This window comes from Mytilus trossulus, chromosome 2 (assembly GCF_036588685.1).
Source record: "Mytilus trossulus isolate FHL-02 chromosome 2, PNRI_Mtr1.1.1.hap1, whole genome shotgun sequence".
Classification (NCBI taxonomy): Eukaryota; Metazoa; Mollusca; class Bivalvia; order Mytilida; family Mytilidae; genus Mytilus; species Mytilus trossulus.
The window spans coordinates 82561660-82574893 of record NC_086374.1 but is presented as its reverse complement, the minus strand read 5'-3'; the positions used below and the strand labels follow the sequence as shown (position 1 = coordinate 82574893).

Sequence of the window (13234 nt, the reverse complement as noted above, 5' to 3'; positions counted from 1 at the left end):
ATAGATGTAATACTGCTATACATCTATGGTTCCACAATCAGCTGTGTACACCATATGTAACAAAGATAACTTTTGTCTGTTTGGTTTGTCTTTACTTTATGTCCAGATATGACATAATCATTTATTACATGACATTGTGTTTAGAAGTATGAAAAGCTTAAAACTCTAATGAAGTATAATTTGATAAAACATTTTTTTTCTTTTTTCAAAATTGTTCAACAGCTGAAAGTCATATCTCATGATGCAGTTGATTACATTTGGTTAGTCTCAGGAATAAGATAGCCTTATTGTTAAACAGCTGACAGTCATATCTCATGATGCAGTTGATTACATTTTGGTAGTCTCAGTAATAAGATAGCCTTATTGTTTAATAGCTGAAAGTCATATCTCATGATGCTGTGAGTTGATTATATTGGGTAGTCTCAGGAATAAGATAGCCTTATTGTTTAATAGGTGACAGTCATATCTCATGATGCAGTTGATTACATTTTGGTAGTCTCAGGAATAAGATAGCCTTATTGTTAAATAGGTGACAGTCGTATCTCATGATGCAGTTGATTGCATTTGGCTAGTCTCAGGAATAAGATAGCCTTATTGTTAAACAGCTGACAGTCATATCTCATGATGAAGTTGATTACATTTTGGTAGTCTCAGGAATAAGATAGCCTTATTGTTTAATAGCTGACAGTCATATCTCATGATGCAGTTGATTGCATTTGGCTAGACTCAGAAATAGGATAATCTCATTGTTCAATAGCTGACAGTCATATCTCATGATGCAGTTGGTTACATTTGGCTAGTCTCAGGAATAAGATAACCTTATTGTTCAACAGCTCACAGTCATATCTCATGATGCTGTTGATTACATTGGCAAGTCTCAGGAATAAGATAGCCTTATTGTTCAACAGCTCACAGTCATATCTCATGATGCAGTTGATTACATTTGATAAGTCTCAGGAATAAGATAGCCTTATTGTTCAACAGCTGACAGTCATATCTCATGATGCAGTTGACTACATTTGGCTAGTCTCAGGAATAAAATAGCCTTATTGTTCAACAGCTTACAGTCATATCTCATGATGCAGTTGACTACATTTGGCTAGTCTCAGGAATAAGATAGCCTTATTGTTCAACAGCTGACAGTCATATCTCATGATGCAGTTGATTACATTTGGTAAGTCTCAGGAATAAGAAATCCTTATTGTTCAACCACTGACAGTCATATCTCATGATACAGTTGATTACATTTGGCTAGTCTCAGGAATAAGATAGCCTTATTTTTCAACAGCTGACAGTCATATCTCATGATGCAGTTGATTACATTTGGTTAGTCTCAGGAATAAGATAGCCTTATTGTTCAAAAGCTGACAGTCATATCTCATGATGCAGTTGATTACATTTGGCTAGTCTCAGGAATAAGATAGCCTTATTGTTCAACAGCTGACAGTCATATCTCATGCTGTAGTTGATTACATTTGGCTAGTCTCAGGAATAAGATAGCCTTATTGTTTAACAGCTCACAGTCATATCTCATGATGCAGTTGATTACCTTTGGCTAGTTTCAGGAATAAGATAACCGCTTATTCTATCACACAGCTAATGGTCACATTAAAATAAAAAAAAATAAAGAAAACTTTGACAGAAAAATATTTCATAAATTTTCTGGTATCATCTGGATACTGCTAAGCTTGATCAGCAAAAAAAAAGCATACTAATAAAACTTCGTAAATTTATTACATTTTTAAAATTAAATTGAGAAGGGAAATGGGGAATGAGTCAAAAGACAACAACCAGACAAAAGAGCAGAAAACAGCCTAAGGCCACCAGCGGGTCTTCAACAGAGAAAATTCATAGAAATCCTGAAATACTCAGCAGATCCAGACAATATCAAAGTTAAACATTGTGTTATTTTATTGAACTCACCAATAAAACTTCATAACTTGTGACTCAGAGCATTAATATGTATAAATGAGATAATTGGATCCCTATTACAAATGGCATGCAATGGATTTGTTGCTAATACAAATTAAGCTAATTTTTAATACATTGCATGACATAGCCTAATCTAATAAGTATTTAATCATTGGAAGATGTAAATAGCTCAGAGGGCATATATATTCGCACAACAAGTGATTTTGATTTATATGTTTAAACAATGTAGAAATGAAATACATGAAGGTTTTTTTTTATTGCAGTAATGACAATGAATCAGCTAGTGCTAATGTCTCTTCACCATGTCATCGACTTATAGACCCTTCTGAATTCAGACACAATCCTGTTATTAACTGGTAAGTCAAGGTCATATAGAGGGTTTGGTATACTATTACATTTTCAGTTCTCATTGTCTCATTGGCAATCAACTTATTTTCATATCATTGTTAAATAGACCATTCTGAGTTTAGGAATAATCCCTTTATAAAAAGGCCTCAACTGTTATGTTTCTCTTTGCACAAAGTTAACCATCAAGGTCACAGTAATTGATAAGTCAAGGTCATCTGAACTGGCTGGTGGTTTGGGTATATATCCAGTGTTAAATGTTAATTTGTATATATTGACTAAGAGACTTAGGCATACATTTTGGTCTTTTGTGGATAGTTGTCTCATTGGCAATCATACCACATCTTCTTTTTTATCTATCCATATAAATTGATACACAGTCCTGATATTAACTAATAAGTACTATTCAACAGAGTACTGGAAATATTGTTTTCCTTAAACAAAATCTGCTGGTCCTCACTATTATGTCTATTGCAAAATACAAAATTGATTTAGTACAGCAAAATTTTGATGGTCAAAATCTTTGGACCTCTTATTTTAGAGACTGTGAAATTAAATCTCAAGACACTTTTTGAGTCCTTATGATGTTATATTCATTTTGATTTACTGAATAATTTTTTTTTTAAAGATTTTTGTAATAGTTTGTGTGGTTGGGTTTCTGTCTCATTAGCATATACCCTACATCTTCTTCTATTTATAAGTACTATAAGCTATGCTTTAGATATGTATTTCAAATTGGTTCACTTTGTATTAAGTTCAAACATGAATCACAATATGATGTGTCGTGGGCTGCTGTTCAAATAGTATCAGCCTGAGGAGACAGTCCTAGTTTTTACCACATGCTATTTTAAGACTAATAGTTTTGATATTGATTTTGTATGATATATTACTGACATGTGATTGACCTTTCTATGGCGTCAATGTAAAACATTTCCTTCACAAACAACTGACAGAAACAAGATTGAGACTACAGTCATTTCATCCATTTATACCATCAGATCGTGCAGATACCAATTAGAGTATAGAGAAGATATGTTTTATTTTGTCATATTGGATTGATTAGTTTTCAACTTATACATGTTATAGAGTTGATACTGAATATATGAATGAAGAAGATGTGGGTTCAATGGCAATGACAATAGTTTCACCAAAAACTGTCGCTTCAAGGGATCAGCATATTTTCTTCAAGTATTGACAAGTATCATGATAGATATTAAAAAGCATTGATATATTTGTCCTCTACTAAATATCCTTATTTTATTCAAGTTTAAACCATTAACTAAAATTTTCCTGAAAAAAAACCTAGCTTATGTAGCCCAAAAAACCCTGCTGCCCCCAGCTCCCCTCATTACCTAAAGGTAAACTATAACATCTGGAACCATGTTTTTTTTCCCAAAATGTTTAATCTAAAAACAAATTGTGCTAAAAAAAGTTGGATTTTGGCATGTGATGTTCTCTAGATATTTTTGGGATTTTGTACTTTTGTTAGTCAGGGGCTTATAGACATATACCACATATCTTCTTACATTCATATACAATTTGGTAACTACTGTATGCATTTTTATTTTGTATACTTTCTTTACTTCAGGAATCACATACTTTTTGTAAACAGAGACGATGTATTGTGGGCTGTTCAAGTTAGTGTGGCATGTATCAGTTTGGCAGAGACAATCCTTGTTCAATATCTCAGCTATAAGGTATGTTCATGTATCTGTCTGGCAGAGACAGTCCTTGTTCAATATCTCAGCTATAAGGTACGTTCATGTATCAGTTTGGCAGAGACAGTCCTTGTTCAATATCTTAGCTATAAGGTACGTTCATGTATCAGTTTGGCAGAGACAATCCTTGTTCAATATCTCAGCTATAAGGTACGTTCATGTATCAGTCTGGCAGAGACAATCCTTGTTCAATATCTCAGCTATAAGGTACGTTCATGTATCAGTCTGGCAGAGACAATCCTTGTTCAATATCTCAGCTATAAGGTACGTTCATGTATCAGTCTGGCAGAGACAATTCTTGTTCAATATCTCAGCTATAAGGTACGTTCATGTATCAGTTTGGCAGAGACAATCCTTGTTCAATATCTCAGCTATAAGGTACGTTCATGTATCAGTCTGGCAGAGACAATCCTTGTTCAATATCTCAGCTATAAGGTACGTCGTTCATGTATCAGTCTGGCAGAGACAATCCTTGTTCAATATCTCAGCTATAAGGTACGTTCATGTATCAGTCTGACAGAGACAATCCTTGTTCAATATCTCAGCTATAATGTACGTTCATGTATCAGTTTGGCAGAGACAATCCTTGTTCAATATCTCAGCTATAAGGTACGTTCATGTATCAGTCTTGCAGAAACAATCCTTGTTCAATATCTCAGCTATAAGGTACGTTCATGTATCAGTCTTGCAGAAACAATCCTTGTTCAATATCTCAGCTATAAGGTACGTCGTTCATGTATCAGTCTGGCAGAGACAATCCTTGTTCAATATCTCAGCTATAAGTTATGTTCATGTATCAGTCTGACAGAGACAATCCTTGTTCAATATCTCAGCTATAAGGTACGTTCATGTATCAGTCTGGCAGAGACAATCCTTGTTCAATATCTCAGCTATAAGGTACGTTCATGTATCAGTCTGGCAGAGACAATCCTTGTTCAATATCTCAGCTATAAGGTACGTTCATGTATCAGTCTGGCAGAGACAATCCTTGTTCAATATCTCAGCTATAAGGTACGTTCATGTATCAGTCTGGCAGAAACAATCCTTGTTCAATATCTCAGCTATAAGGTACGTTCATGTATCAGTCTGGCAGAGACATCCTTGTTCAATATCTCAGCTATAAGGTACGTTCATGTATCAGTCTGGCAGAAACAATCCTTGTTCAATATCTCAGCTATAAGGTACGTTCATGTATCAGTCTGGCAGGGACAATCCTTGTTCAATATCTCAGCTATAAGGTACGTTCATGTATCAGTCTGGCAGAGACAATCCTTGTTCAATATCTCAGCTATAAGGTACATTCATGTATCAGTCTGGCAGAGACAATCCTTGTTCAATATCTCAGCTATAAGGTACGTTCATGTATCAGTCTGGCAGAGACAATCCTTGTTCAATATCTCATTTGGGTTTCCAATGCTTTTCAACTTGAAAGCCTCAATAATTTATTTGTCTTATATGTAGATGAAGCTAAGATCTTGCATATTGAATTATAAACCTATTGTATCTTTTACCAATAAGGAAGGTACACACATCAGTCTTGCAGAACCATCCTTGATCATTATCTTAAAGTGATGGATAATTTAATATGTCATTTTGTAAAAGACAATTTAAATATTTTATTTGGTATTTAGAATATACAGTGATCAGCCTTATGATAGATATTCTAGTATGTCTTCTCATAGATGGATCCAGTTTTCAGACTTATGATAAATATTCCAGTATGTTTTCTCATAAATAGATACATAATTCAGCCATACAGAGACAACATATTTTGCATTTTCTGTCTCTTTCAAAAGATTTTATTGTAATAATTTCCACTTCTGATCCTTGAAATAATTAATAAGTAGGTCTCAATACATAAAACAAGGAATACTGCCTTTCTACACAGATAATTACAATTGAAGAAAATGTTCACTGTTCATGTTGTAGTATAGTAGCAATAATGTACATTTTCAAATTGGATTGAATTACATAAGATCATGAGGGTAATGGATGAAGGTTACTCCAGGAAAATATGTTTTGTCCACTGCAATCACTACAATTTTTTTTGCTTTTGCACAATGTCGTCAATGTTTCAGCTGTTTATCATTTTCATTTTGACATCTTAAGCCATTGTTTATTTAGCAGATTGAATTGCTGTTGATCTGTCAAATATGACTGATTGTAATATCTTGTGACAGCTTAAAACTCAATTATACCTTCAGTAGTACATATGACCTAATACGACAAGAAGTATTGTTTTTACTTGAACACAGTTTATTATTTAATCACATTAAATATCATCAAAAGGTTGACTTACATATGTACTATTAAAGTTTACGAATGTATTTTCTTTATAATTCTGAATATAAGTAATATATTTTTGAATATGAATAAAGAAGACATCTAGAGGTCAACTACATTCTGCTACAAGGTGTCTAAACAGTATGTCAGGCTCTACATCATTTTAAGTCTAGAAAAGGGGTAAATAGTCTAAACAAAACAAATCAATGATCTACGCCAATAAACAATTTTTCAGTACGAACTAACTAACCACCATTAGCAATGTGCCCATATCTTGATATTTATGAACCAAAACAATTTCGTTTGAATTTTATTTTATCTTAAAAAAAGTCTACAATCTTAAATGAACATTTTTTTTACAATGTATAAGAATAGGAATATGAGTTCTGTAGTTAAAGGGTTGTTGTGTCAATTGGGATTTGAGAGTCAAAAATATCTCTTTTACTGGCTGCGCTTCAAGTTAATAACTCTAAAACCATCAATTGTTGGCACCAACCCCTCACCTACAGTGCTGTTATATACCTTTTAAAAGTATGAGTATTTTTATGAATTTTGGTAAATGTGAGAAACTTTAATAATGTGTGGCTCAATTTCAAATTGCAACTAAAGAATATTTGATAAGAGTAAATTCTGTGTACACATGTTATTGTAAAATTGGAGTAAGCATAAATAAATTTTTCATTGATTGATAAATATTGAAGAATGAAAGTCATCATCAGGCCATTGACTGCTAGAAATTATTCCGTTGTGTAAATAAGGGATTGATGAAATCATCGCTAGAGTAAACAGACAAAACCAGTTACTTCCTATAACAATTCAAACCTGTGCATAGAAACACCAAACATGGAGTTATGTAAATATTGATAAAAAGTAAATGGGAAACTGATTTTCAATGTAATCGACTTTTAGCATGGAATCACTATATAGTTTTTAAAACAAACTGATTGAAAATGGTATAATTGATTAAAAGAACAATCAGTAGATTCTGCATAACCTAAATACGGAAGCTTGATTTGTTTGAAGAAGCTTTTATAGATTTAAACACACATAAATATAATCAGCCCATTAGCACAGATATGTGTTATACAATTTTACTTTTTTAATTCCATTTGATAACAGGCAGATTTATCGAAAAAAAAAAAAAAAAAATAAGATACATGTAGCATGTATAGTTGTATTCGATAAAAAAAATATGTTACAACCAAAACCATACATATGCAATTTATTCAGATTTTGATGGTTGCATGAAGTCTGTTTTGTTTTGATTTTAAACAAGTTTCTTTCATAACTAAAGAGTTGGTAATTTATCCAAGGGTTTGTTTTTATAAGGTAATTTGTCAATAAATGTAAAACCAGTAAAGTTCCATAGTGATGGTTTGATTTTTTGATCTAATAAAAAAACATGACATAGAATTTTTATCTTCAAAATAGCAAATTGAAGATATAATAAACAGGTAAACCACTTTCAATATTTTTTAAAAGACCTAGCTGTTGGACATAAACTTAAAACACATGTTTTTTATATGCACTTTTAGAAATATATGCCAAATATTTTAACCACAATTGTAAGATAATTGGTATTGGTTTATTTTGTTTCATTGAGCCAGTCAATATTGTCTGGAAACCAAAACCAAAACCAATTCTAAAAATTTTAAGCCTTTTTTTTAAGGGGGTTCGGGTGCCTGAACCGGAAAAGCTTATTTCAGCATTACTATTTATAATAAAGAAAAATATTTTTTAACAGATATGCGTTTTTTTTTATTAACTAGCCTACGGTAAGTAACAAAACAAGTTTCAATATTAAAGTTAATCTCTGTTGGTCAACAAAAACTTTCCGATTCTCCTGTGAACTGTACTATCGAAAAGCTTCAACACACGTTCTTATGTCTATATATAGCATAGGTTCGAATCCTGGCGAGGGAAGAACATTGTTGGGTTGATGTTTAGACGAGTTGTATATATATATTTATGTCCAACAGCAAGTTATAAGCTTCTAAAGTTAAGACGAGAACATGTTACATGTATAAGCATCAATTAGGATATATTTATTATACATTATCATTAACCATAAGAATAGGTACAGAGAAGATTAGACCAACATTGTTACTTAACCAGATTTTTGACGTTCTAAAATCACAAGTGATCACAAGTTACGAGACTTAAGAAAATATTTGTACCAAGTCAGGAATATGACAGTTTGTATCCATTCGTTTGATGTGTTTAAACTTTTGATTTTGTCATTTGATTAAGAACTTTCCATTTTAAATTTTCCTAGGAGTTCAGTATTTATGTGATTTTACTTTTTTCTACTTCGAAAATAATCCCTCATACTGTCAAAAGTATATACATTTGTACTAACATAAAATGGCTGCATACACGTTCACTAAGAAATTTCGACCCCTACCAAATGACAACCATGGCGTTGTCAGTTTGTTTTAGATTTACAAGTTTGACTGTCCCTTTGGTATCTTTCGTCCCTCTTTTATCTGTAAAGATTCCGCTGGAAAACATGTCAACCTACCTGGACACATTATTCTACCAATTTTTAAGTCATTGGTTTGACCTACCGAGGTTCGAACTTTGTTCGAAATTTGTTGTTCAGTGAGTTGATAGTGTAAACATTGGTAGCTATATAGCGTTATCGTATAAAAAATAAACCAAGGAAAGTAATAAGCCAGCATACTTAAAGGGGGTGTTTATACTCATGAGTTACCTTTTCATCTTTTTTTCTCTTTAAAGAACCCGTCTTCAACCAGTTTTGTAACGACATTACAGTGCTTATCCAGTGACCTTTGTGGTATCACATTAGCAATGACTAAAACAGTTTACCAAATTGCAGTTAGATTTTTTCTCCAACTAACTGATCGACTGGTAAAATATTTTAGCAGATTGCTCAAGTGAAATGTTGTTAGTATAAGTGAGTGCTGTAAAATAAAAAGTAATACTTACCATCCAGAACCAGTTAGTTGATACCTTAGACAATCATTTCTAACAAAAATAATAGCTTACTATAGTATGAGTCACTGAATAAAAAGGTCTAATTTTGACATGGACACTTCCATCATAAATAAATATCATCAATGAATAGTTAAAAACATTGTTTTGTAGGTGTATATTTTATAGCTTTGTCTTCTAAGAGAAAGTTATTGTGCAATTGTGATTCGAATAATATTTTCTATACAAATTACTGATCTGCTGGCATTAAAGGGAAATAATTTTTATTGAGATCAAATGTACACTAAAAACTTAATCAGGGTTTTAACAGCTTTTTTCAATATTTTGAATCATCTTTCATAATTAAATAAATTTCATTGTTCTTTTCAGAACAGAGGATAAAAGTTGAATAATTACAGAAATAATGTTACAAACAAATTAAATGGGGAAATTTGATATTTGTCAGACAGAAATTTTTTTTGCTGATTATCAATCATGTAAATTATTTCCCTTTAATGCCAGCAGATCAGTAATTTGTATAGAAAATATTATTCGAATCACAATTGCACAATAACTTTCTCTTAGAAGACAAAGCTATAAAATATACACCTACAAAACAATGTTTTTTACTATTCATTGATGATATTTATTTATGATGGAAGTGTCCATGTCAAAATTATACCTTTTTATTCAGTTACTCATACTATAGTAAGGTATTATTTTTGTTAAAAATGATTGTCAAAGGTATCAACTAAAAAACTCATTCTCAATGGTAAGTATTACTATTTATTTTACTGCACTCACTTATACTACTGTGCTTATCCAGTGACCTTTGGGGTATCACATTTGTAACGACCAAAACAGTTTACCAAATTGCAGTCAGATTTCTACTCCAACTAACTGATCAACTGGTAAACTATTTTAGCAGATTGCCCAAGTGAAATGTTGTTAGTATGAAGTGAGTGCTGTAAAATAAAAAGTTATACTTACCATCCAGATCCAGTCAGTTGATACCTTTGTCAATCATTTCTAACACAATATTATCTTACTATAGTATGAGTCACTGAATAAAATGGTCTAATTTTAACATGGAAACTTCTATCATAAATAAATATTATAAATGAATAGTTCAAAACATTGTTTTGTAGGTGTATATTCTATAGCTTTGTCTTCTAAGATGAAGTTATTGTGCAATGGTGATTCGAATAACATTTTGTATACAAATTACTGATCTGCTGGCAATAAAGGGAAATAATTTACATTACTAATAATCAGCAAAATTTTGTTCTGTCTGACAAATATCAAATTTACCCATTTAATTTGTTGTAACATTATTTCTGTTATTATTTAACTTTTATCCTCTGTTCTAAAACGAACAATGAAACTTATTTAATGATGAAAGACGATTAGCAGCTGTTTTGCAAAATGTTGAATTGTTCAATGTATAAAGGATTGTCTACCAAGGAGTACAATATATCTTATAAGCAGTATTTTGCAAAACCTTTCTAATTTGTGTTTTACATGCCCTTCAATTTCATACTAATTTTGCATTTCATTTTTTTTTTATGAATCTTTTGTAGGCAAAATCATAAGCCTCGTATCATTGATTAAATTTTATGTGTACATTTGAACTCAATATAAATTATTTCCCTTTAATGACAGCAGATCAGTAATTTGCATAGAAAATGTTATTCGAATCACAATTGCACAATAACTTCATCTTAGAAGACAAAGCTATAAAATATACACCTACAAAACAATGTTTTGAACTATTCATTTATAATATTTATTTATGATAGAAGTTTCCATGTTAAAATTAGACCATTTTATTCAGTGACTCATACTATAGTAAGATATTATTTGTGTTAGAAATGATTGACAAAGGTATCAACTGACTGGATCTGGATGGTAAGTATAACTTTTTTATTTTACAGCACTCACTTCATACTAACAAAATTTCACTTGAGCAATCTGCTAAAATATTTTACCAGTTGATCAGTTAGTTGGAGTAGAAATCTGACTGCAATTTGGTAAACTGTTTTGGTCTTTGCAAATGTGATACCCCAAAGGTCACTGGATAAGCACTGTAACAACATTTCACTTGAGCAATCTGCTAAAATATTTTACCAGTTGATCAGTTAGTTGGAGAAGAAATCTAACTGCAATTTGGTAAACTGTTTTAGTCATTGCTAATGTGATACCACAAAGGTCACTGGATAAGCACTGTAAGATTTATATCAATTTTTTTTTGTATTGGGAACACTTATTTTTTTTACCATCACCGCTATGGTAAAAGCTGCAATCGCTGCTGCAGATTTGACACACTGTATATAGTGTGCCGTTTGATAAAAAGAAACTAGAAACTCGCAAATTGATAATGTAAAATACATAATTAAAAAAATGACACTTCGAAAGTTTGGTCGTCGTTTCAAAAGTGAGGCATTTGCCTCATTTGCCTCCATTACGCTACGGCCCTGTCAAAGGAAAAATGCACAAAATAGCGATAATGGAATATTCCTCAGATAGGACATTTTAACATTACTGCTAGTAACTAATCTTTTAGTATAGGCTTAAATATTATAACAATTCTTGGTTTTCCACAGCAAAAAATTTCCATGAATGACATGTGTAAGTTCATGATATTTTAAAATGAACCAAAAACTAATGAAAATTTACATCTTTGATTCTATGATTTTTAATTAGGAACCCATGAAATAATTATTCTTTATTTTGATCAATATGAACAGTTTTTATATAATTTGAATTTGTTGCTGTATAAATAATTTCTCTTTTAATATGATGCATGATGGGATTACGTAACAATAATGTGTTTACTACTGCTACATATCCTTTGGAAATTAAAAGTACATTAGCAGCTAGATTTACGCTAATAGTTTTCAAATTCACATTGGTTTCTGTTAAAGTTCAAATTCAAAATTGATTTTCAGATTTTCAGAACATCACTCTTTTGCACGTAGTTCTATCAGTTAGAGAAGTAAGTGATTCTCAGACTATCTAAGGAAAATTGTACTCAGTCATGAAGGTTGGAATGCCCGTCACCATCAGGTGTCAATCCGTCATTTTTTCAGCTACCGCAAGCGTCAAATTGGTTAAAATATTACAGTGATATGTCATAATATCCTGATCCGGATTCGTCAGAGGTCTCAAATAATTATAGTTACCCATATTTTGGGAACAAATTTAGCGTGATTAGTGAAAATCAGTCACTTCTTTTATTGTCCAAAAGAAAGTGTTCATTTTATGGTGATTCACCAAAAATATAACGACATTTGGTAAAAACTTTTACTGTTATTTGTCATAGAGGTAAACCCATTACAACCCTTGGACATTAGCTCAATTTTAGGGGCCATCCTTTGCAAGATCTTTACTAATAATACAGTTCTATTTCTTGCCATTCTCCTGACATCCTTCCTATTCTAATAGACACCAATGTGGATTCCTTGTGGTTTCTGGATGAAAATGTTTGCCATGACAAATATCCAATATCCTTGGTATTAACTGACTACGAATTGCAAATGAAATTTTATTTCCAATATAAAGATTAGTGCTACCATTCTAAGGTGTTTACCTTCATGTTATTGTCATCTTGAGAAGTCAATCTTTAATTCACACACAGCTAGAAAATGTATGATATATAACTTTTTTTCATGTTAATTATGTACTTAAGTTTTTATATAAAACGTCTTCTGATCTAATATAGTTGTATATGTAGTAATATTTTTGATATTTTTCTTTTAAGGGCAATATTCTTCAGCAGATCATATCAGTGGAGTTTATTCTGGAGCTAATAAACACAGTTCCATTCTTTGTCACAGTAAGTGGACATCTTCGTATTGATTATAGTTTTATCTTTATTATTTATTGTTTTTGTTTTTTTATCTCTTAACGAAGTGTTGCGGAACATTAAGACTTGATTGGATGATGGATCGACAAATAAATTAACATTGACCTGGCCATGACAATATCTCTAAGGTTTAAAAAGCAGGAAGACAGTTAATTAT

General features: G+C 31.6%; 1 protein-coding gene across 2 annotated transcripts in view; it reads left to right on the top strand.

Moving 5' to 3' along the window:
* Positions 1 to 13234, top strand: part of LOC134708149 (potassium channel subfamily T member 2-like) — a 94364-nt gene that overhangs the window by 45180 nt on the left and 35950 nt on the right. For both annotated transcript variants that reach the window (XM_063568470.1, XM_063568468.1), the window contains exons 4-6: positions 2196 to 2288; positions 3866 to 3974; positions 12973 to 13047. In XM_063568470.1, coding sequence (XP_063424540.1) covers positions 2196 to 2288; positions 3866 to 3974; positions 12973 to 13047 — 277 coding nt within the window. The remainder of the gene's footprint in view (positions 1 to 2195; positions 2289 to 3865; positions 3975 to 12972; positions 13048 to 13234) is intronic.